The sequence below is a fragment of the Polistes fuscatus genome, unplaced genomic scaffold, assembly GCF_010416935.1.
Source record: "Polistes fuscatus isolate 324 unplaced genomic scaffold, CU_Pfus_HIC Scaffold3, whole genome shotgun sequence".
NCBI classification, from domain to species: domain Eukaryota; kingdom Metazoa; phylum Arthropoda; class Insecta; order Hymenoptera; family Vespidae; genus Polistes; species Polistes fuscatus.
The window spans coordinates 10,964,405-10,986,034 of NW_025113107.1; the positions used below are offsets into that span (position 1 = coordinate 10,964,405).

The window sequence follows — 21,630 nt, forward strand, 5'->3', positions numbered from 1 at the left end:
TCGTTGAATTGTATTTACTGCTATAGGCTCGATCATCATTTCGTTTTCATTAGAGAAAGTTGCTTCTGTAGGACTGACTACGATCAAAGAAGATTTCTTCGTAGATCCTTCGTTATTACGAGAAAATCCTGCCCAGGAAGTAGAATCTATCACACAAAAGATAATATGAATTATTTATATTCTTATTTTTATAACAAATATTAATTTATTTAATATGATATCTGAAATTGAAATACCTTTTCTTAAGGGTGGAAGAATCGACGTTGATAAGATCGGAATGTTCGATGAACGAACCGATGAATCTTGCACGTTATAATCGGATAAAATATTATGTGGATTTTCAGTAACATATTCTCTTTCTTGATTAGGCCAAATATTTCCACGAGCGAAAGAGAATAACGTCAATGTCAAGAGCTGGGAAGAAGAACAAATTTTATTAATACGTTCCTTATTTTTTATACTATTTTTATATTAATAGTATAAAATATTGTATTTTAAATCTTTTATATTATGGTAGTTATTAAATCAAAATGGATAATGCGATTCGTAGAAATGTATTACTATGCATTTGTGGTATAATGTACTGCAAATTATCTAACGGATCATCTTACATTTCCGCTACGAGTTTATGGTCGTGTCTCGCGTCAGCACGTTTTATGATTAGAGAACAATATCCGACCTTCGGATATCGTTGCATCAGGTTTGAATGGATATAACAATATGCAAAAGGTAAATACTCGTATTTATAAAGTTTAAATGTACATATAAATGCATAGAGAGTAGTGACATCATCTACGCTTGCAATTTGCATATTTCCATTAATAAATAATACGTAAGAATATTTTAACAAAATGTACAATCGATGTAAACGAAGAAATAAAAAAACAAAAATGCATGGAAATTCACGGAGATAGTTTTTTTTTCTTCTTTTTATTTTTTTTTTTTTATATATATAAGAACGTAGGAGATATATACAGTAAAATTCGAACAAATAATAATACCAATTAATTTTCTTTCGACAAAGAACAAATATCCACGTAGAGAACGTATCGGAGAAACGTGCGATGATTACGCGACTTCCGCGATGCAATTTTCGACGTAACGTTTTTATATAACACGTACATAACTTGTAACGCATAACGTTCGTAAGATTTGATTTATATTTCTCAATAATAAATAATCAATATTGTAAATTGTAATAAATAAATTAATTATGAAACGTTGCATATATATATAAAATGTTATATACTATTACAGTTTTATCATCTAGTGGATATAAAACGATAATAATATATAAGTTGGATATCGTGTAAGAGTTGTAAGAGTCTCGGTAATTGGTGATTTACTTCTTTGAAAAATCGATATCTCTGGATGTAGAAGTAACTCGAGAGGGAAAAGGTTCGAAACAAGGAAGAACATAAATTTTCTCTGTTAACTATCGAGAAGGATGTTCGATAAAGAACCTTTGGAGGACTACGTAGCTAGTATTCGCCGCAAAGGTATACGTATACTATAGTAGTCGATGCTTGAGAAAGATACTCTACTAACGGACGTATCGAACGAAGAAATAAGTAATTCTAGTTTGAACGTACACGAAGACGAGAGTTCGATACTTTGTCGCTCGTATTTCATCGACGACACCGGCCATTGCGTTACTACGAACAAACGAATTAAACTTTTCTCATCTGGCAAGATTCAAACGTTATTCGCCCACCAACGCGAATTCCCTTATCGCAACACGTTACCCCCTTCTTTATTTTCTTTAATTTATTTTTTTGTCATTCTTTTCTTTATTCTTTTTTTTCTTCTTCTTTAGTTCGGCCAGTTTGGTTGACGAAGTACGATTAAAGTTTCCTCTATTCTTCTTACCGATAACTTCATTGTTGTTCTTTTGCGACGAGAGATGCGTTAGGCTATTATTTTTTTTCTTTTTTTTGTTCTAAATCTTCTCGAAAGAAAAAATTTTTAATACCTCACCACGTTAACGTTCGATTACACCTGCGTTACTGATATTCCACATGAGATATTCCAACGACTATATATACTCGAGGAGAAACGAAAAAAAGGAATCACTGTACCTTGGATCATCGCCTCGATGATTTCTTTGGAAAGGAAGGACAACGTAAAATGAAGGAAGATATTCTCGTAATATTGTAACGCGTCACGATCAATCACATTCCTCCTTTCCAGTCTTTAATCCTACCATTGTTACGGCATTGTATGAATCTACTTGAATATGGATTTATCCTTAGAGTAAGATTCCAAATAGGTTATAGAATTAACTGTATTATGGATAACCGAATAAGGACTAAAGGGCTTTCCGAATGATCCTCATAAGATTGGATTAGTTTCTAAAGCAATGTTGAATTCAAGACGCGGTGGTCGTTTCATGAACAAACGGTTCTTGATTTATCGTTCTTAGTCGAGCCACACCCTTTCGATAACAGCATACCTACCACCTGGAAAGTCAATGATATGCGTTACCTTGATCTCTATCTACGGCACGTTATTACGAGTTAGGGGAAGGAGTACTATAAAAGACGAAGCAGGTCGAATGATGTTCATCGATTGACCGCATTTACCTCAGGAGTAAGTCGCAGTTAACAACTTTAGCATCATGAAATTTTTAGTAAGTATATCTATGTAGGAAGACTTTTGTGTGTTGCATAAAAATCAACGGATAAAAATAAAATAATACCTTGAGAAATTCTTTTTCTAAAGGATACGATTTTAAAATATATATTTCGGAGATATCTAAAGCTTATTGGTTTTTGTTTTGTTTTCATACTACAACGGGGTAAAAATAATCGTTTAAAATTTGGGGAGATATAGAGAAGAATTGAACGCAAAAATATATTATTATTTTTTATTTTTTTAGATCGTCGTACTTGCTATGTTCGCGATGGTGGCAGCTTTTCCGGAAAGAGAACGTCGTAGTGTCTTGGGTGTGCCTTTAGTTGGGCCAGCAACTGCAATAATTGGTCCAGCAGCTGTCCCAGCCGCCGTGGTTGGTCCTCATGGTGGTGCTGTTGTATCTGCAGTTGCACCCGGGGTAGTGGCAGCTCATGTTCCTGGTAAACAGTCAAATATTTAATAATGTACATATTCATCTAGTTTTATCATTATGTTCATGTCATCATTTTCACGTAATGTATAATTTTAATAGAAATATTTGAATAGTTACCTAGAAGAAGGTTCATACTTTATAGGAAACTTCATATGAGAGAGAGAAAAAATTTACATAGGATCTGTTTCTAACAAAAAAACAAATTTCGATAAAAATACAACACAAGTCATTCTTTTAAAAACCCATTAATTCGTTACTAATAAGAAATAATTTTGAACAAAACATTTTCTTAAAAAGTACTATTGTATACTCACTGTGTGCTGCTATTAAAATATTTCACCCTGCGGATATGTTCAAAAATTAGTAATGTTATTAATCTATAAAAGAATTTTTTTTTTGCAGACACACAACCAAATAGATGTATTTATTTATGATCTAATTCATGAAATTTTCGTAAGATATTGGTTTTAACGAAAGGACATTTGTAGTGGCTGGAGTAGTGGCTGGACTTGCCCATGGAGCCGTTGTCGGATAATCATCGGGGGATACTAACCACAGTTGAACCTCACTGGAATAATTATACGGACCTTGCGCGTCACTATGTATACGATGGAATACGATGTCGTTCGACTTTCTCGATGTTGAACTCTCTCGTTCACCTTCGTCGCTAGACTACCTCACTATACCGATGATTTCCCTCGACAATATAAAATGCCAAGCTTTTACGATTCTTGTAATTATAAAATGCTTCTAATAAGAATATACTACGCTTTATAAAATATCTCTTTCCTTTTCGATATGTCCAAATTATTTAATAACAGTATGTAATTCAATAATACTATTGATATTTACTCAATAAAAATAATACACGTTTAATAAATATCTTAGATTATTTCATTATTCGTTCTATCACCTATGAAAATTATTTTTATTGTAAACAATCTCAATTATATCGTTCTCGACCTAGAAATCAATTCTCTTGATGATACAAAAATCAATTATTGTTAATATTACTTTTTTCCTAATTAAAACAAATTCAATCGTGAAACAAATAGGAATTAGATTGTAACACATAAAATCGATAACAAGTGAAAGATTGTGTTGTGTAGATTTATAAAAATTATTTTTCAAAATTTTGTTTATAATAAGTTGTTTATAACTAATTGTTAAAACGTAACAATTAAACTTTTGGAATTAAGAAATACTTTCCCTTCGATATATTGAGTTTGTTTGAATTTTTATTTTATATAACTCAAAAAAGCAATAAGAAACATTCGGTTTCTTAATAATATTGAAAATTGATTTTATGATTTATTTTGTAATATGAATAAATAATTACAATAAAAAATAAATCATTCAATTTATTTTTACAATATTTTCAATTTAGTCTTCTGTAATAATTACTAACATAAATTAAATTATATTAAAATTTACAATTTTAAAAAAAGTAACATTAAGTTATAAGAACGAGCCCTTATATTTTTTATACTTTTTCGTACTGACCGGTTATCTTGTATAGCCGAATGGTTAGAGCGCTCGCCTGGAATAACTGTCGTCGCAGGTTCAAGTCCCACCGGGTATCAAGTCTCCTCCGTAGGGAGGGGTGGCCGGTCCCCCCTTGGGTTAACTAGTTTAAAGGAGAAATGGAAGGGAAGAAGAGAGGGACCTACGCGTATTAAAGGCCCCGCCCTTTTGCAGTTTCTCAAAAAACGAACATCCCGCGGGATGTTTACTAGAGAAGAAAATTTGGAGGAAATCCTTATCTCAAAGATTGAGGAAGAAGAAAGAAAATAAATAAAGGGCGTTCCGTCACGCCCTATGATAATATAGAATTGTTGTTGATAATAACTAAGAGAAAGAATTGAAATAATTGGAACGTTGTATTTAAATGGTGTTACCAAACGTGCTATTCTTTTTTGAATTTATTTTTTATAATCTAAGAAATAATTTGTTTTTCTATTTATCCAGTGGCCATTAATTTATTACAAATTATTTTGTATATTATTGTATATGTACTTCTTCATGATTTAATGCGAAGAAGTAATGGATTTAGTTGTTCGGAAAAGTTCGTGCCGATTTTTATGGATCATTTTAAGTAAATTCTTTTAGTTAATTTAGACAATACAAGGTGACAAATTTAAAAAATTTAATTGAATGCATTGTATTTAAAACCTTTTAATGCTTGAACAGATTTATTTTCTTATTGCTAAATAATATTTACTTAGACATAAATATCTAATCATCTTTACAAAGTTAAAACGTGTAATTGTGAGAATGTTAATTGTAAGATAAAAATAAAAAGTAGAATAAATAGTTTTTAAATGGAAAATTTTTGGAATTAAGGATTTTCGTATTTTCTGGGAAGACAAAAGTCAATTATCAAGAAGGAAGAAAATCGAAACAAAAATATGGTGCGGAAGTTCTTTTATTTTGATAAGAAAAGGCGCATCGTGGAGTAAGAAAAAAAATAATAATAGATGCTTTAAGAGTATTATTCTCGCGAGTCATTGAGCGAGATGCGATAATAATGGAGCTAATAAGCCGTTTAAGGGGGTCGTTATAAGTTTCGCTCGAGAGGATAGCGTTTAATTGCCTAAGGTTAAAACTCGTAGTCGCGTTTCCATGATCTCAAGCGCGTCCTTCCGCCGAAACGAAGCAGTCGAGAGTAGAAAGTTGGTCTTGAGTCGAGACGAATTTTCTTCAAAACTCGCATCAACGTTAAAGGCCAGGCGGAAAATTGTTGAAATCGTAGAAAGCAAGGCGAGGGTAGAGTCGAGACATTTTTTTCTTTACCAAAGGCCATGAGCCACTAGACCATGAGGTACTACACCAGGAGCGACGATTGCTCCAGCTGGTCCGGCAACTACAGCGGAACCTATAAAATATCGGATGTTATTAATTAAATTAATTTTAAACAATAATTAAGTATTGTGACTTTTCATGTTCCCTTTTTACGGGTTCGAGTTACATTTCTACGAACACCTTCTTAGGTCTGTTTAATATTATCAAAGAGAGTGATGTGACGTGAACTAGTATTCTAACGTGACAAGGCCGTTAACTCGAAATTATAGTTAAGTAATATTCTATTAACGAATTATAACACAATAATTTCAACTTGCCATGAGCGGGTCCAACAACAGCAGCACCACTAGCGACTGGTCCTACGACAGCAGCAGAGCCTGCGGAAGGTCCCACTACCGCTGCAGAACCTGCGGAAGGTCCAACGACAGCTGCGGATCCAGCTGAAGGGCCAACCACGGCTGCAGAACCGGCTACAGGACCTACCACGGCTACCGATGGTGCAACTGGTGCAACAACGGCAGCTGCAGGGGCCACTGCAACACCATGCCCCAAGCCGAGAAGGCCTAAGTGTCCCAAACCAAGGGAACGACGTTCGCGTTCCGGCAAAGCCGTCGCGACAGCGATTACAGCGGCGATGAGAATCTATCGATAAAACGATCAAGATTCTTATATCGTCGATTCTTTAATCAATTCTTTAATCAATAAAGTTAACCACTTACCAAACACTTCATGATTGTTCTTGTCGATGAGTCCTGGTAGGCTTCACTGATATCCAACCCTTCGATCCATCGCTCTTATATACCAACTCAATAACACTATCACTCTTGTTAACCTTCAACCCCTTCTTCAAACTATCAATAGTCGATACGGTAAGGTGTGGTTCTTGTTTTAAATGACATTAAAATATTAGATGAAAATTCCAGATCCACCGACGACGGCGACCGAGACCTTTATACTACTTTCTTGTTAACAACTTGCATAATTCTAATCTTGAACGACCGGTTATATTTTATTTCTATAGCCAATACTCTTTATATATCCTTCTCGTTAGGATTTAATTAAACTCGATCTTTGTCATTAGTTTGTAATATAAATATTTTTTAGAGGAAAATCAAAACTTTTTTTCAACAAAATGTATTTGTTCTGATATTCGTATTAAAATGAATACGATCAATATATTGTTTTTATTTTCTTCTTCGAGAAAAGATATAATTGGATCCTTGAAAGAAGAAGCACGATGAAACTTCGAAACTTTTGATACGCGACTTTCGATACGGGAATTCTCCCTGAGAATTTCTATTCTTAGACTCCTTGGATGGATCTTTAGTTTTTGCCGACAACGAAGACTCGGAGAAGCTACGAAAGAGGATTGCCCTAGGAAGTTTAGGGAAGAGTGCGGTTAAGGGGTAAGGGTAGTTATTGAAAAATTCATAGATCCAAGCCCCTTTGTGCCGATTTCGAAGCGATGAATTCCTTTTCAAAAAGTATTCCGGTCTAGGGTGAACGATATTTTCTGTATATAGATGTGTATAGTAGCGGAGTCATTGAAATATTCTGATATCTTCTACAAAATTAAATAACTTCTCTTAAATTGAATAAAGAATCTTTAAATTTGTAGGCTTTATGAAATGTATCATTTCATTCTATCTCTCTCTCTCTCTCTCTCTCTTAAATTTAAACAAAAATTTGTTCTCTTTTAATAAAAACATCTAAAATATAATATAAACTTTGGAAGGAAATTCATTTTTCGAATGTATTTCTTTATATACGTGCATTTTCTAAATTCCTTAAAACGTTCAAATATTGTTTTCATTTACTGTAACATTATACTATTACAGTTCACAGATAGTTATCAGTTGAATTTTTGTCACTCTGTTAATTCTTCAACGTAATTCATCTCTCTAACAATTATTACAACATCATCAAAGGGGTCCGGGACAACGTCGCATTCGTTTTGAAGTATGTACTTTTATCGGCATAGGACAATATCGAATTGCGGAATATATATCCGATCGCTCGATATGGGGAGTGGGAGCATCGAAGCGCAAATACAACGGTCCTACGATAGACTGAAAATAATTAGTGCGGTGAAACAATTATCGAGTGGGTGCCAACGGTGAACGGATGCCAGCCACGATATCGGCACGATTCGGAAGCAAACGGTTTTCGGCAAATGCTTCGTTCTCTCGTAAATATAATTGTATGTATGTATCTATGTATGTACGTACGAACATATATATGTCTGTCCTCTCTGTGCGTCCAATAAAGCAACGAATGAAAACGCGGAAACGGAGAATTAAATAGAAGAATCCATTCCCACGTGGTTGAATCGGCTATGACGAAAGTAAACAATGAATTAATTTAACGTTATTCGAATTCTTATTAATTTTAATTATAATATCTATCCTTTAATTAGCGTAAAATCTTTGAGTTAAGATTAAAAAAGAAAAAAAAAAAGACATCTTCCATAAGTTATGACACTCACTCGTTAAAATGTTAAACGGGTCGACTCATTAAGTACCCGGCAAGGTTCGTTTATCTTTTACGGAAGTGAATCAACGCTATGCGGAAAACCAAAGTTCCGTCGGTTTATATTAACGAGTAGAGATATCCAAAGATTTTAATGATACATTAACTTTAATGATACATTATAATCACAATTAATTTCGAAGATAACGATCGATGGAGAAATTACACGTTTTCAACATGGGACGCTTTAATAAATATCCCCATTGTTGCACCATCGATGTTTCACAAGGGATCTCCGTTATCGGATTCTATTCATACATTCTTCGGATATAAGTTGAGAAATGTTTCCTTCGTAAAATTGACAATCTGTTTATTGAATAGAGACAAATTATATAATAATAATAATATGATAATGTATTGTTCGTAAAGAATATATTCTTTACAAAATTACATATATACACGAAAGGAATATCATTTGAGATTTAATTATAAAAAAAAAAAACTAGTGTGTGTACTTATGTACGCACGTAAGAAGTTATACTTCTTTGCCGTACCAAAACGAATATAACCACAATAACCTCAAAAATAACTTCAAAAAATAACTTAAAAAGAAAAAAACAATTATTATTATATATATAAGAAAGAATAAAAAAAAGAAAAAGAAAATATCAAAATATAGATATCAGTCCACACTAAATATAAGAGAGATATATGGAATTACTTCACGCGTCAACAGCCATGGCACGGTTACAGCATTAGTTCTCGCTTCGATCATTTAAGTAAAGCAGCGCTGAGTACGATTAGTACTTGGATGGGTGACCCGCTTGAGAAAAAAAGGGGGGAAGAAGAAAAGAAGACAACTTCATGCCGTATACTTGAAATCGCTTTGCTGCGCATTGTAAATACCGACAAATTCATGGTGTCGTTTTTCCAGACGCTCGGAACAAAATCACTCCCCATTACATTTTCCCCAACGCGCCAAAAGAAGTATAACTTCAAAAAACAAAATTAGGAACAAAATTGTTAATATATACTTTTTCTATATAATGAAATATAATATCAATACCTTCCGTTAACTCATTTTAAAGAGAGAAGAAAATTGCGATCTTTACCGTTATTATACTGTCCTTGATAAAAGAATAAGTAGGTACGAGAAAAAAAGGACTCGTTCGAGCGCGAAAAGGAACGTGTACGAGCTTAGTTGAGATAGCCGTACTTGGCAATGAAACGATTACTGCTCCGTTACACCATTAGATTCGTCGTGTAACGAGGCGAAACAATTACGACGACCGTGTACGAGATCTCGTGTGTCGCGTGTATCATTTGCCACGTGCCACGAGGATCGTTACTCGCTTCTTCATGTTTGAATATGTTCCTTCTTTCTATGCGCATATACACACACATATATATGCATATACGATTACACTTACACGCGTATCTATTCGTTTTCATAGCGTAGGCGCTTAACAGCACGATGCAGGTGCAACTTCTAGTCTCATAACTTTTACTTTTTTTACTTCATTTTTTCTTTCTTTTTCTTTTTTTATCTTTTCTCCCAACATAAAATTCTGTAAAATTCTGTTCCTAGGGCTGCTTCTTTTTGACTTTTGAAAAAATAGTTCATAATGAACGAAAAAAAATGTAAAGTAGAGAAATATACGAAGCAATTGAAAAAAGGGAAAAATCCTTTGAGAATATATTATATTAAACGTTTTAATTGATGTAACTATATAAATTGGTATATATATATTAATCTACATATTTATAATTTTATTTAATCGTTTTTAAAATGTAGTAGGACGACGAAAGAGCTTTTCAAATATAAATTAACTTTTCTTTATCATCCGTGAAGAGCATTGACAGCAGGGATTACAGCACCGTGAGTAACGCTATTCGTAGAAATTATTCCACCGTCCGGACCAGCGACTACAGTAGTTCCCGCTAGCGGTATCCCAGCAAGAGATGCTGTTGCTGCGTGAGATGCTGTGATTACCGTGCCATGTTCCAATCCGTTGTCTGAAACAATGCATTTGAATGAAATACTTTTTTTCGAGTATAAAAATATTTTTACAAACATATTTTTATTAGACGTTTATTATTTTTACGGTTATTATTTCTGTTTTCTTTTTTATTTTTATAATTGAACGTTACACGCTTTTATTGTTAATTGTTAGATTCCAACGATGCTTACCAACGACTAACGCACTCACACCTAAAGATGGTTCAGAGACAAGAGTAGGACCAGCAACGGAACCAATTACCGCAGATGGTCCAGCAACCGATCCAGATACTACAGCAGATCCAGAAACTGCACCACTTACGCTAACGGGTCCACTGACTGAACCAGTAACAGCTACTGCTCCTTTATGGGGACCAACCACAGCTGTACTAGGTCCTACGATTCCACTCGGTGCAGCAGAAACTGCTCCGACGATAATTGTTAATAGGATCTATAAAAAAATTCGATTATTGCATTTTGATATAATTACAATATTAGTCCATCATTGAGTTAATTATTTTTAAAGATATTATTAATGAAATGATAATATATGTATATATATATATTTCTACCAAAGGTGTCATTTTTCTTGCTCTTTCTTTGATCTTTCAAAGACTAATAATTATACGATCGACATTAATGCTTTTATACCATTCGTTGACCCTGAATAACAATTCCTTTTATTTTTTTCTTCCATTTAAATGTCACTGCAGTATTATAAATAAATCTCGTCGATCCTGGAGCCAGGCCACTTCTACGTTTGTCCCTATCTGGAAGCACAGAGGAACGTTAGCGAAAGCGGAAATTGAGAAAAACGCGTGTTACGAGGAAATATCGTTAATACCGATCCCGTTTCTCCCTGCCAACATGACTATCGGTATTGCATTTGAACTTTCGTTCGTCTCTATTCTCAACAGCAATGTTCGAACGGAGAATACTCGGCTGATTGCACTAACGTTGAGGCAATTTCCTACGATTACTGGCGGCAAACGAACGGATTGAAATCAAAGGTGGACTCCGATCAGTTGTGCCGAAGATAGCAACAGACCAACAAATGCGAGGACGACGACGACGACGCTGACACAATGGCCTGCGAAATACAGCATGGAGACGGACACTCACCTCTAAGATGCCATTGTTCCGGTATGGAATAGTCTAATTCTAAGATGGATGACTCACTGTATATATTGTGATCATTTGGAATAATAGATTCCATTGGATTCAATAACATATCTATCTCACAATTCGGATATTATACGTGTCATTTGGGTAAATCCAATTATTTTCTAATTGTAAATTAATTACGACCAATTTTGATACAGGGAATTTTCCTATAAGTCTGACGGAATAACTCATAAATTTTTCATTTTAATTTTACGAAATAATATAATAACGGATATCTCGGATAAATGTTAAAACTCAGTATTTTGTCCTAATTGTTTTCGACTTATAGGATCGTCCGCACCAATAAATCCTCTACTAATTAGTATTTTTGGATTCATGAAACGTAGAAATATTTTCATTATGTTTGCTTATATATTTATTATGTTTGCATAATATATGAACGTTTTGTTATGTACATAAAACACATAAGAGGTTCGAACGATAGGGAGGTATTTGCGGTATAATGGCGGAGATCACGTTGCGTTCGATCTTAAATTGGCATAAGTCATATGAGAGATCAGTCGAGAGTCGTTGGTGTTATTGGGTAACCAAGTTGAAATTAGTAGTGACCGGCGTATCCGCGAACCACTCCACCGAGACCAGCAGGTCCGGCTGCGATGCTACCGGAGGGTCCAGCGATGAGTGCTGGAGCAGCAACAGGACCGGCAAGGGCAGCAGGTCCAACCGCTGGACCGGCAAGAACCGCACCTGGAAAAAACACGTCGTGCCATTTTAATACATGTCCGCCTAGATGTCACAAGGAGAGAGTTATTGAACGCGGAAGAATGGATGTTAAAGTGTCATGCTGATCTATCGTCGCTAACTAGATCCGACAAGATCGGTATTCGTTAAGTCACACCTTTGAAAGAAACTGTTTTCAAACTGTGACGTATTTACGAAGGTATTGTTAACTCATTATTAAGAAATGACAAGATAGTAAAAAAAAGAAAATAAGTAAAGCCGACGTAGCAATGACATGTTTATTCCGCAATACGAATTAATCAAAGGACTTACCAGGCCATCCGAGACCAAGAAGCGAAGCTGGAGCTGCAGCAGCTGGCCATCCATAGGCGGCTCCAAGGACTGCAGTACCTGGAGCAACGCTGCCAGAAACTACAGATGGTCCAGCAACGGAACCGGTGACAACGGCACCTCCGTCAACTGCTCCGGATACTCGAGCAGGTCCAACGACTGGTCCCGAAAGGGCTGCTGGTCCCAAAGCTGGGCCAGCTAGTGCCGCCGCACCGAGTACTGGCCCAGCAAGGGCTGCACCGGGTGCCCAACCCGAAGGTGCAGCTGATGCTGCCGAAAGGATGGCGATTAAGATGCTTCCTACTACGGTATACATGGTGATTGTTGAGTTCGGTGGGTTGTCGGAAAGGGTTGTTGGATTTGTTGTTCGGTGACTCCTCGTAGCTGTTCTTGCTAGCTAAGGCAGATCTGATCTACCTAAACGCTCTCGTCGACGAGCTTTTATACGAGATCGAGTATTATTGTCTCCGGCCTAGCTCGACGATCCGTACTCCCTCTTATTCTTCGAAGCCTAAGGCGGGGCACGGGACACGCCAAACATTCTCCGCGGGGCTACCCGCGTGGCCGTTGACACAACGGACACCTTATCAACCTCGAACCACCACCCATCGAGTCTCTCCGTGTCTCTCGCTCAAATGCCTCTGACGCCTCACCTCGATTTTACCTCCTACCTAAGCGTGTCTCATACACGTTGTCGGCTTTTTTTCTTTTTTTTTCTTTATTCAGTCTCCATTCCATTACATTTGCTCCCTTTACTCAATACAACGAAATGATAAGCATCCACGTCCGGTTGTTGTTTGTTTATCCATCTTGCAAAATACTCTTTGATTGACCTGTAGTCACACGATTGATTTTCAATATTCGACAGGAACGCAAACAATTTGTCTCAACAGGAAGTAAATGACAATTACTATTGTTTCGAAATACCGATTAGCATACAAGAACGAGGGGATCGATAACGCATTATTACATGTAAATCACATCGTTGCCCTACGAGTATCGAAATTTCCCTTGGAGATTTACTTATACGTGTAACATCGTTTCTTTTTCCTTTCTTCTCTTGTTTCTTTTTTATCCGATAAAAATCGAAATGTTATTTTTGATATACCAAGCCTCGGATAAATCTTTTTCGCGTTTACGATCGTACCCTTATAATACCGTTAAATCTATTCTCTCGAGATCTATGCGAGTATTAAAACGTAACAAAGAATAATTACGAGCGTACACGTACAACATTGCGGCGATTACGCGAACGTTTTATCGCTATCATTTATCCCGGATTCTGAAGTTAAACGAGTTTTCGAAGTTTCGTCGTGATCTCGATATCGTAATTTTACATCCTCGACAAAGAGGATAACATCTGGAATGATATTTGTTGTAACAAGTATCACACCTTCGATTTATCTTTTTTTTTTTTAAACAAATTTCTTTTTCTCTCAAAGGAAGAGAAAAAAATATCAAATCACAAGGATATTAAATGCATTATCCATCTTGGATCCGTTTAGGCGAGGCACGGTGCCCACTCTCAACGTTGATAGTGGAAACAAAAAAAAATATCGAGATCCATTGTAGTCCGACGCAAGTGGCGCAAGTTGTGATGGTGGTGGTGGTGTTGGTGGTGGTGTTGGTGACAGATACGCGTTGAACGTCCTGTCGCGTAGCCAAGTTCGTAATGGATCACCGAGTGTGTTCTATGGATCGCGTTTGGAATATCATTACTATGTTTCTACTTTCAACAAGGTGATTACGATCAGCAAATTTCTTTCGCACCTTTCCTTCATTCTTTTTGTCGTCATCATCCTCGTCCTCACCCTCGTTGTCGTCGTTTCCTTCGACTACGAAAGTTCAACCTTAGCGTTACCACCTATTGTTATAGGATTAGATCAACAGATTATATTTAATCGTTTATCTTTAATAATTAAACTCATAATATGTGGGGGTGTATAATTCTTGAATAAGAAAAAATTCAAATAACAATGAAGATAAAAACAACAAACAGAATAATGTTAAAGTTTTAACATTCCTTAAGAGGATACTTCGTTAAGATTTTCCGTAATTCCGCGATATTACGGAATTCTACTTCCCGGTTAAAAGAAATATGCGCGTTAGACGTGTTATCACTTTTTCCAAACTTGATATTGGAATCGAGCGAACAAAGTTCCTTACGTTCGACGTAAGTAATCGTTTCACGACTGACTTACCGGCAAACTTTTCAGATTTTACCCATCCAATTCTTTCCAAAGAAAAAGCAAAACTTCTTTTTTTTCTTTTTCTTATAAAAGGCTGCAAAGCTGTGGTCAAAGTTTTGATTTTCTTTGTTCAATTTCAAGATCTGTTTATTTGGCATATAGTTTAAATTCTTCTAACAAATGTTCCTCATATATATATATATATATATATTTTTCATCCGAATTTTCGAATACAAACGATATTAGACATTTTTCGTTGTTATCGTGATCAGGAGAGGAGAATAAAAAAATAAAAATATTGTACAAAACTGATATAAAACTATAATAGAATGCCAGATAAAATTATTCACGACGCAACGAGCAAATTGTTGAGGAAAATGAAGAAAAAAAAAAGAGGAATCAAATACCGTAGCGTAAGTAAGATTCTCGATCGGATCGTGAACTATTCCAAATAAGATCGTTCGTTGTTGGGTCCACCAGAATCAAGAACGCACTTGCGTCACAACGAGTTTCTATCCTTCACGAAGGATTTTTCTATTCTTGTTTCTTTTTTTTTTCCTATTATGATTCCCTCCTTTTTTCGCCATTGCTATAGGAGAAATAGCGAAGCAGGTTAGAAGAACCAGCCCCGCCTTTTCACCCTCCTCTCTTTCGACAAGTTCAGTTCACCGACCCACGTGCGTTACCGTAGTCGGTGATCACCGTTTGTATAAAAGCTCACTTAGCATCAGCTTGCGCGACAATGTCCCGTCGCGATGCTCGATGGAAAGTTGCGCTGATGCTGATCGATCGAGAGAGAGAATGAGAGAGAGAGAGAGAGAGAGAGAGAGTTAGAGAGTTAGAGATCGGTTGCTCATACAAATCGAACGAACGAATCCTGATGGTAGTAGAGACGGGTGGTCCACAAGATGAAAGCTGAAAAGCCCAGTAGTTGAACAAGCTTTTCCGGACACTCGACTGTTCGACCCTCTTTCGAATTCCTCGTTAAGGGAAAAAAGCTTCGCTTCTTCCGGTGAGTACAATGGGAATATCACGGATACTCGTTTTCTGGTTGTGTTGTTTGAATCAGACTACAACAAGAGGAAGATAAAGAAAAATCTTCTTTCTTTTTTCCTTCTCGTCCTACCCTTTACCCTTTTTTTTTCTTCTTTTTTCATTCCTGTGATTTGTCCTGTATCTCGTAGGAGCGTGCGCCGATGACAAACCGGCTCTTTCTTTCATTCCTTCTTTTTTACTCTCTCTTTTTTTTGAGAAAAAAAACAAAACTAAAAATTAAGTAACCCCATCGTTAGTTAACCTTAGCTATTTTTCTTACGTTCTGGTCGAAATTGAGATAGATCATATGGTCCTCTTTGGTATTAACTATACGTTTAATTCAAAATTACTTGTGTAGTTTAGATCAAATTTTCGTTTTTTTTTTTTTTTTTCATTTATTAACCTATACTTCATAAGAAAAGAATCAAAAAATTAACTGAAAGAATACTTTTTTGTTTAAAGCTGATGATACTTATCTTATTAAAAAAAATGTTAGCAAACGAACAATAAACCCGATAAAAAAGTTAGTTTGAATTTTGATTGAACACAGAGATCGATATTGTGCGAATTATCTTTTTCATACTTATCCGAATGTTTATTTTTTTATCGAAGGGTTCATCATTATACGAAGAAAATGATGACACGACGAAAATTGTCGATGGATAGACGATGATCTAGGACAACGATAGAAAAACATCGTTATTATCGGCCACGCCTTTCCTTCTACTACGTTTTCACGCTCTACGACAACGGACAGATGGAAAACAATTGCGCTAACTTTCTTCATTTTATGTCTCGAGTCTCGAGGAACGATCATGAGGAATGCCGTCTTGAATATCACACGGTAGCCAAAGCCGAGGATCTATCCGTCTCGCGACACGTTTCTAACTCTGACCTGTGTTATGTGACGTGTCGAGTAATTTATTATAACGTCAAGGTAAATTTATAATATATATCTATCTATCATTCTATGCGGATGTTTAAAAGGAAACAAAAGAAAGAACAAAAATTCAACTTCGATATTTTGTATTACTATCTACCTCATATTCTTCTAAGAACTCGTTAACATGCTTTCTTTTCACTTATTTATTTATTAAATGTTAATTTTACAATAATATGTGATTTATATATCGATGTATGTTTCAAGTTATATTATAAGGTATTTTTAATAAATATATTACAATGAAGCAAAGAGGAGAAATATTTTACAACGTTATACTACTTGTATGAAATTATTTTATTCCAACGATCATTGTATTACGATGATGACAATGAACATACACAAATGTACACATTGGATTGTTTTATAAAATATATCAAAAAAAGAAAAGTAAAAAGAAGAAAACAAATTATCTTTATTATTTGTTTGCCTCGAAATAATCGAATAATATAATATAATCATGTGCTCTAGCACGAATAATACCGTACTTTTATAAGAAATAATTATATATAATTACGTGCAATCAAACACGTGATAGATAAATTCTAACAAAGATGATAGAAGTGTCAAGAAGTAAAGTTCTCCTCTTCGTTTTCATAGTATAAATTCGTCGGAATATTTAAGAGAAAAAAAAAAATACATTGGAAATGAATTTTCAATTCTCAGTGGTTAATTCTTTTTTCTTTCGGTTAAGATGGGCATCGTTGATTTTAACACGATTGATACAAATGAGTGACCTTTTGGAATTCGTGGGGGTGCGGTGTTCTATTCTCGCAATACGTCACGAGCAAATGGGATGACGACAGGATAAAAGAGGAAAAGAAAGGGGAGGAGAGGAGAGAAGGGGGGAGGGAAAGAGGAAAAGGGATTACGGAACGGTAGTCTGAGTCTCGCGCTAATGCACTGAGATGCATTCGCCTTGATGCATCGGAAACGGTGCACGTCGATCGGACTACGATGGGAACGCTGTGGCCTGTGAGTATCTCGATAAAATATTTTAAATATAGTACTGTGCGAAGAATATCTCTTTAGTTATTTTATGTTTTTTTTTTTTTTTTTAATATAATAACTTATATTAAATCGATCTCTCTCAAAGTTGTTTGGTACGAAAATGGAAAACAAAACGTAACAACTTATGTTAATTTATTTCTATCAAATTTGTTTGACATAAAAATGGAAGGATAAAAAAATTTAGACGTGACGAAGGAGGTAGGAAATAATTCATCTGACTTCAAAACAAATGGCTGGAGATGAAAATTATTTTAACATCAATAAATTCTTTTCCTTTTTTTTTTTATTTTAATATGAATTTTTATTAAAAACACGTTTTTCTACCGTCGCATATTCTTTTCTTCACTTTCTTTTTCGTTTCCTCGAGTCTCTTTAGCAGCAAATTTAATTAAATTTAACGCATACGAGTATCGTTCGTTCTTGCGCAAACATCTTGCGTAGAAATTATAACAGATTTAAAAACGGAATGCGTCCTTAAAAAGAATCTCTAATTCCTGGAAATCTCTTAGTTTCCTGGAAATGTTTCTACAGAAAAGGGAGAGCACATTTATTCTTCTCTTACAAGAGAAACCATCGTTATAAATACGCATATTCAGCTGAAAGCACCGCGAATGCTCCTAGCGTCGTCGTAAAACCGTGCGAAAGATATTTCAAAAGAAAAGATAAAGAGAGACACAACGAAAGAAAAGAAAAAAGGCAGACAAGGAGAAAGAGAAAGAGATGGAAAAAGATAGAAAGGGAAAAAGTAATAATATCAAGTTAATGAATTACTTGGTTGGCGTCGGAGAAAAGGTTGGATGGGATCCAAAAAGTAAGAGAAAAGTAATAAAAAAAAAAAAAAAACATAAAAAAAAAATAAAATAAAATAATAACGTATAAGTAAACGAGCGTAGCTTATCGTTAAAATGTATAGAAAGAAAAAGATAGTAATAATGATTAGAAAGGGGGGAGGGAGGGTAGAAAAGAAATCGATCATTTTAGGGACGAGTATTAAACGCGTTTCATGGGACGTCACTCTCATTACCAATGACCGTGATTATGTAATCCAGCATGAACACTACCGTATCCGGCACCATGAGCAGTGATTTTTCCCGAGGGACCGGCGATGATCACCGAACCGGCATGAGGACCGGCGACTGACGAGCCACCGGAATGGGGTCCTGATACAACTGCACCGTGGGATGCAGGTCCTGCGAGAATTACTCCGTGTCCTGCGTGGCCTGCGGGTCCTGCGTATCCACCGTATCCACCGTGTCCTGCGGGTCCTGCGTATCCCGCGTAACCGGTATAGCCAGGAGAAGCATAACCTGAAAGTAGTAAATTATTAATGTTGCTTAATTGCTATAAAATGAACACGTTAAATGATTCAAATTAATTCCATCGTTGAAATTTATTTCAATATTATTTGTTAAATCTCTTTGACAATTCGATAGAATAATTAAATAAAAGTTAAATCCAAATCGGAGAAAGTGAATGAATTTAATAATGTATCTTTTATTTAAAATAAAAGAAAAAAGAAAGAAAAAAAGAGATATGAATAGATAATGAACCAATATATTGAATTATATAAAAATTTTGTATATTAATATTTAGCACGAATTGAATATATAATATAAATCGTATTAAAATGTAGATAAAATTTAAAACGTAGATTTGAAATATAACATCGAGAAATTATATCAATAAATAATTACCTCCTAGAGAAGGAGAGGAATAATATCCACCATCGTATGGTCCATTGTAACCTTCGACATATGCCGGTCCGGCAACGGAAGCTGTGACAACGGCTGGACCAGCGACAGCACCAGATACGTGAACCGGTCCAGAAGCTGATCCGGATAATTTGGCTGGTCCAATCGAGGGTCCGGAAAGAACGGATGCTCCAACGTGAGGACCAGCCACACTTGTATGACCTAGTAATGGTCCAGCCAAGGCGACCCCATGTCCAGGATATCCACCATGATAACCGTGTCCGTAACCAGAGTAGATTTCACGACGTTCTCGTGAGGACGGTGCACCGGTTGCAAATGTGATGCACACCACGAGAACGATAACCTGAGATAGGAACTTTTGCTCGGGGGTAAGTTTGTCTTATCTTTTATTAATAATTTAGAAACAAATTTGAATACTCCGCAATTGAATATTAACAAATTCGTGCTGGTATGTGTGTACGTTATACTTATACTTTATATTCTCTTGTTAGATATAATAACACGTAAAATATATAAATTTGAAAGTGAAAAACGATTATAGAAGAATTTTCAACAACAACAAAAAAGAAAAGAAAATATTACAAGTCGCGTAACGAAATTAATGAATTTTTTGAAAATCGAATAAAATATGGAATACTTACTAAAGCTTTCATCTTGCCGAGTTCTGATCGTCGAGTGTACTCGTGCTTTTCTTCGACGGAGTTTATATACCACCTGGTGTAGAATCTCGACCGCGCCCCCGTTGATCCCTTCAAATCATATCCGTCGATGGTGGTGACTCGAGCATTGTGCAAGAAACTTGCTGCCATCCGGCACACCCACCCTCGAAGATATGGCCCTCTTGCGCATGACCTTCGGAGTCATCCAAGAATAGTATAACGCGTGAAAATGATGATATTAAACCTTATCTTTGGATATATATATTTATCTACCTACTAATTTCCTTGAATTGATTTATTAATCATTTCGAATAATGAACTAATAATTATTTCATTATCTACGGGGGGGATTTACAAATACACTATATCGCGTCTATTAATTTTGTTTTATCATCGGTGAGATTTTAACCGTTTATTTGTCAACGCGGTGACATCTACAGCCGAATAATTATTTGCTTTCGATATAATCAATGTCATATCGTATTACCGTGCAATCCAATTATTCATTTGCGTATCATAATTTATTAATTATTAATTATCGTTAACATATGTACAATGGATTAAAGATCATATGTTATTTGAAATGTAAATTATAACAACTAACCTATATATGATATATATACATATATGACATATATATTCTAGGTTAAAATTATAAAATTTGTAAACCTAGAATCCGTATGATGAAATCCATCCGAGTTCATATTACTTCGTAAAATAACTCTCAAATTTTCTCATACTCTCTTACCTCTCTCTCTCTCTCTCTCTCTCTCTCTCTTTCTCTCTCTCTCCAGGATGAGATCAAAGCGACCGCAAAATTAAAGCGCCTTGAGGAGTCTTTAAACGTTACTTTCAAAGGTAGCAAATTTCCATCGAGATGCTTCAAAGAAATATCAGAGTCGTGAATCTTCTTAATGCTTCAACGGACACAACGATTGGAATTTTTTTTTCAGTTTCTTATTTTTTTCATAAAAATAATGGTAAATGGTGAGTGCACCATTTAACGTTATATCACGGTCTAAATTGTTCGGAAGACTAAAAATTATATGCACTTCGCATTAAAGTCAATGTCGAGTGAAAAGATAGATAAAGAGGTTCTCAATAATTAATAGGATTCTCATAGGAAAGTATAATACGACTTCGACCTTTAAATCGCGAAATATCGTGTGATCTATACTGTTCTAATTCCTTCGAAATGTACTTTCATCTAGCTTCACTGATATTATCCTAACATACATGACAGAAAGATTACTATATATACTTATAGGTATACTTATTCATTCGTTTGTCTCAATTAAATATTTCAACCAAAGTGTTTTAAACGAACATCTTAGAGAACGTCTTTTATTCGTCGTGATTCACCACGTACACAGATAATTTTATACTTTACGATTACCACGATCATTTGTTAAATTAAAAACTAACGAAAAAATAGTAGATATTTGTTTAAGAAGGGAACATAATATTTCTAACTATATATACAGATAGATATCATTAACGTTTTCGATTTATAACGTGATTTGCTATGTATGTTTGTATGTATGTATGTAT

General features: G+C 35.2%; 4 protein-coding genes across 4 annotated transcripts; 1 reads left to right on the plus strand and 3 right to left on the minus strand.

Moving 5' to 3' along the window:
- Window positions 1-2,554: 2,554 nt before the first annotated feature.
- Window positions 2,555-3,831, plus strand: LOC122519775. Its single transcript, XM_043639460.1, has 3 exons — window positions 2,555-2,629; window positions 2,879-3,074; window positions 3,556-3,831. The coding sequence occupies exons 1-3, from the start codon at window positions 2,618-2,620 to the stop codon at window positions 3,600-3,602; spliced, it is 255 nt and encodes an 84-aa protein (XP_043495395.1). The 5' UTR covers window positions 2,555-2,617; the 3' UTR covers window positions 3,603-3,831.
- A 1,643-nt stretch (window positions 3,832-5,474) lies between these two features.
- On the minus strand, window positions 5,475-6,625 carry LOC122519698 (protein FAM71B-like). The gene is made up of 3 exons (XM_043639338.1): window positions 6,589-6,625; window positions 6,187-6,511; window positions 5,475-5,942 (listed from the first exon to the last, which is right to left on the minus strand). Exons 1-3 carry the CDS (start codon window positions 6,598-6,600, stop codon window positions 5,857-5,859), a joined length of 423 nt encoding a protein of 140 aa, XP_043495273.1. The 5' UTR covers window positions 6,601-6,625; the 3' UTR covers window positions 5,475-5,856.
- Window positions 6,626-11,853: 5,228 nt separating this feature from the next.
- On the minus strand, window positions 11,854-12,849 carry LOC122519826 (dirigent protein 10-like). The gene is made up of 2 exons (XM_043639562.1): window positions 12,516-12,849; window positions 11,854-12,209 (listed from the first exon to the last, which is right to left on the minus strand). The coding sequence occupies exons 1-2, from the start codon at window positions 12,847-12,849 to the stop codon at window positions 12,061-12,063; spliced, it is 483 nt and encodes a 160-aa protein (XP_043495497.1). The 3' UTR covers window positions 11,854-12,060.
- Window positions 12,850-18,606: 5,757 nt separating this feature from the next.
- On the minus strand, window positions 18,607-20,161 carry LOC122519771 (cuticle protein 64-like). Its single transcript, XM_043639454.1, has 3 exons — window positions 20,062-20,161; window positions 19,403-19,775; window positions 18,607-19,015 (listed from the first exon to the last, which is right to left on the minus strand). Exons 1-3 carry the CDS (start codon window positions 20,071-20,073, stop codon window positions 18,729-18,731), a joined length of 672 nt encoding a protein of 223 aa, XP_043495389.1. The 5' UTR covers window positions 20,074-20,161; the 3' UTR covers window positions 18,607-18,728.
- Between the last annotated feature and the right edge of the window lie 1,469 nt (window positions 20,162-21,630).

What these genes read in the sequence shown, in the direction of transcription:
- LOC122519775 (XM_043639460.1), top strand. An exon ending in AGTGGCAGCTCATGTTCCTG is followed by an intron (nt 3,075 to 3,555) that starts GTAAACAGTCAA and finishes GGACATTTGTAG; the next exon opens with TGGCTGGAGTAGTGGCTGGA.
- LOC122519698 (XM_043639338.1), bottom strand. An exon ending in TGTTGTTGGACCCGCTCATG is followed by an intron (nt 5,943 to 6,186) that starts GCAAGTTGAAAT and finishes GATATTTTATAG; the next exon opens with GTTCCGCTGTAGTTGCCGGA.
- LOC122519826 (XM_043639562.1), bottom strand. Translation starts at nt 12,849, where the DNA reads ATGTATACCGTAGTAGGAAGCATCTTAATCGCCATCCTTTCGGCAGCA. An exon ending in TCTTGGTCTCGGATGGCCTG is followed by an intron (nt 12,210 to 12,515) that starts GTAAGTCCTTTG and finishes TGTTTTTTCCAG; the next exon opens with GTGCGGTTCTTGCCGGTCCA.
- LOC122519771 (XM_043639454.1), bottom strand. An exon ending in TTCCTCTCCTTCTCTAGGAG is followed by an intron (nt 19,016 to 19,402) that starts GTAATTATTTAT and finishes TACTACTTTCAG; the next exon opens with GTTATGCTTCTCCTGGCTAT.